At 36.0% G+C, this 2,019-nt stretch overlaps 1 gene segment (V, D, J or C); it reads left to right on the top strand.

Moving 5' to 3' along the window:
* The first annotated feature begins 755 nt into the window (after window positions 1–755).
* On the top strand, window positions 756–1,553 carry LOC131703177 (Ig kappa chain V region K29-213-like). The segment is given in 2 exon segments: window positions 756–888; window positions 1,061–1,553. Coding segments are annotated over 2 exon segments (480 nt in total).
* The last annotated feature ends 466 nt before the right edge of the window (window positions 1,554–2,019 follow it).

Below are 2,019 nucleotides of genomic sequence, written 5' to 3'. Positions count from 1 at the left end.
GACTGAGCTGAAAAGAGAACTTTTGATGGTGAGTTTGTCAAATGATTTTCATTAAGAAAAAAGGAGGGATGATTCAGTAAATTAAATCACTGAATTCAGTACATCTTTCAGAGGAATTTTTCTTTACTTTTTAAAAAAAATATTCACAGCAAACAGACACTGAGCCTCTAATGGTATGAGAATCCATTGCATTACAGGCTGCACTACACTCTATGACCACAAGGGGGAGAGAGAGTAATAAAATGATGCTCTTTAATCCAGAGCAGTGGTTCTTAACCTGGGGTCCTCGGAGACAGTCCAGGGGGTCCACAGGAAAAAACTGGAAACTTTTCACTCAACATTAGCAATGTGCAAAATCAAAATGTTTGTATCTTGAATGGATTCGATTTCACAGAGTTTATTATGGAGCTGTTAACTTTCATGTCTGATTTTAATATTTAACAATTAATAATTACTGTGTAACAAAGCTACATAATCACAGCTGTGGCTAAGATGAATTGTTTGAGAGAAGAGAGAAGAGAGAGAAATATCTGTGTTTGTACAAACTTAACACAGAGAAAACTAAGAGCTACTTCTTCCCATTTTGCCTGCAAGATAAAAAAATGTATTTCAGTTTTTTTTCAGAATGGCAAAGAAACTGCATCAGTTGAAAATGAGTGTAAACTTAAGAGCACTGTTTGGCTAGAAGTGGCTGCTGTGCCAAGGAAGACAATTTGCATAGAAAAGACACTTTGCATTGGCAGCACATGCTTCAGTGCTCTGGGAGTGTTTATAGCCCTGCGAGTTTAACACTTCATGATTGAGAGCTGCCCTTCATGGCAACAGAATCCACAACAACAATGACTTTTATCAGCATCTTCATCTGGGCACTTGTCATCTGCACTCAGGGTAAGAATCATTTAGAAAAACACTTTTTATTATTTGTGGGACAATTCTTAATATGTAAGTATTAAAAGTAAAATAGGTAATCTGAAAAAGAAAGGCTTGAAATTGAATGTGATTTAATCATTTAATTCAATCATTTACTATAATTTAATATTTTATTATTTATTATTTTCAGAATCCAGTGGACAGTATACTGTGACTCAGACTCCAGCAGTGAAATCTGTTCTCCCAGGAGACACAGTCGCTGTGAGCTGTAAAGTCAGCAGCGCAGTGTACAGTAACAACCACCTAGCCTGGTACCAACAGAAACCCGGAGAAGCTCCCAAACTCCTGATCTATTATGCAAGTACCCTTCAGTCTGGGATCCCAACTCGTTTCAGTGGCAGTGGATCTGGGACTGACTTCACTCTGACCATCAGTGGAGTCCAGGCTGAAGATGCAGGAGATTACTACTGTCAGAGTTTACACATCCCCAGCAGTAGACATGTGTTCACACAGTGCTACACACCCGTACAAAAACCTCCCTCAGCAGGACTGCACAGCGACTGCACTGCTGCAGCTGGGACCTACTGCAGGTGCTGAGGGTGAAGGCAATGAAACGGGACACGGCCTGTGGAGGAGCTCAACTGCACACAAACACACTGAGCTCAATAACAAGTGCTCAAAATAAAAGACAAGATCAATCTGGTAAATATCTTGATTATTTGTGTATTCTAATACATTGCAGAGGCTGAAGGGCTGTCATTGGATTTATATTTACTAATTTAGTTTCAAATGAAAATGAAAATATAATTCTTGATTTATCTACAGTAAGGAAAAGATAAAGGTGAACATTGTTAATTTTCTGATACTTAAATTCAAACTGAAAATAAACTAAATCAGACACTTTACTCCTCTTAAAGGAAATAAATAAATATATACATGCATGCATACATACATACATAGCATATTACAATCCAACATATTTCTATTGCATTTTAAAGCAATCTATGTTTTAAAACACATATTAACGTATTTCAATATTAATATACAAGATTTTTTTTATTTCTTTACATGTCTTCAAAGCAATTTAATATATTTCTAATTGAAACTATAAAAGAAATAAATATAGTGAAATAAATATGAATAGAAATC

Source organism: Acipenser ruthenus, chromosome 32 (assembly GCF_902713425.1).
Source record: "Acipenser ruthenus chromosome 32, fAciRut3.2 maternal haplotype, whole genome shotgun sequence".
Taxonomy (NCBI): domain Eukaryota; kingdom Metazoa; phylum Chordata; class Actinopteri; order Acipenseriformes; family Acipenseridae; genus Acipenser; species Acipenser ruthenus.
Note: the sequence above shows the minus strand (reverse complement) of the source record. Positions and strands in the feature narration are given on the sequence as shown.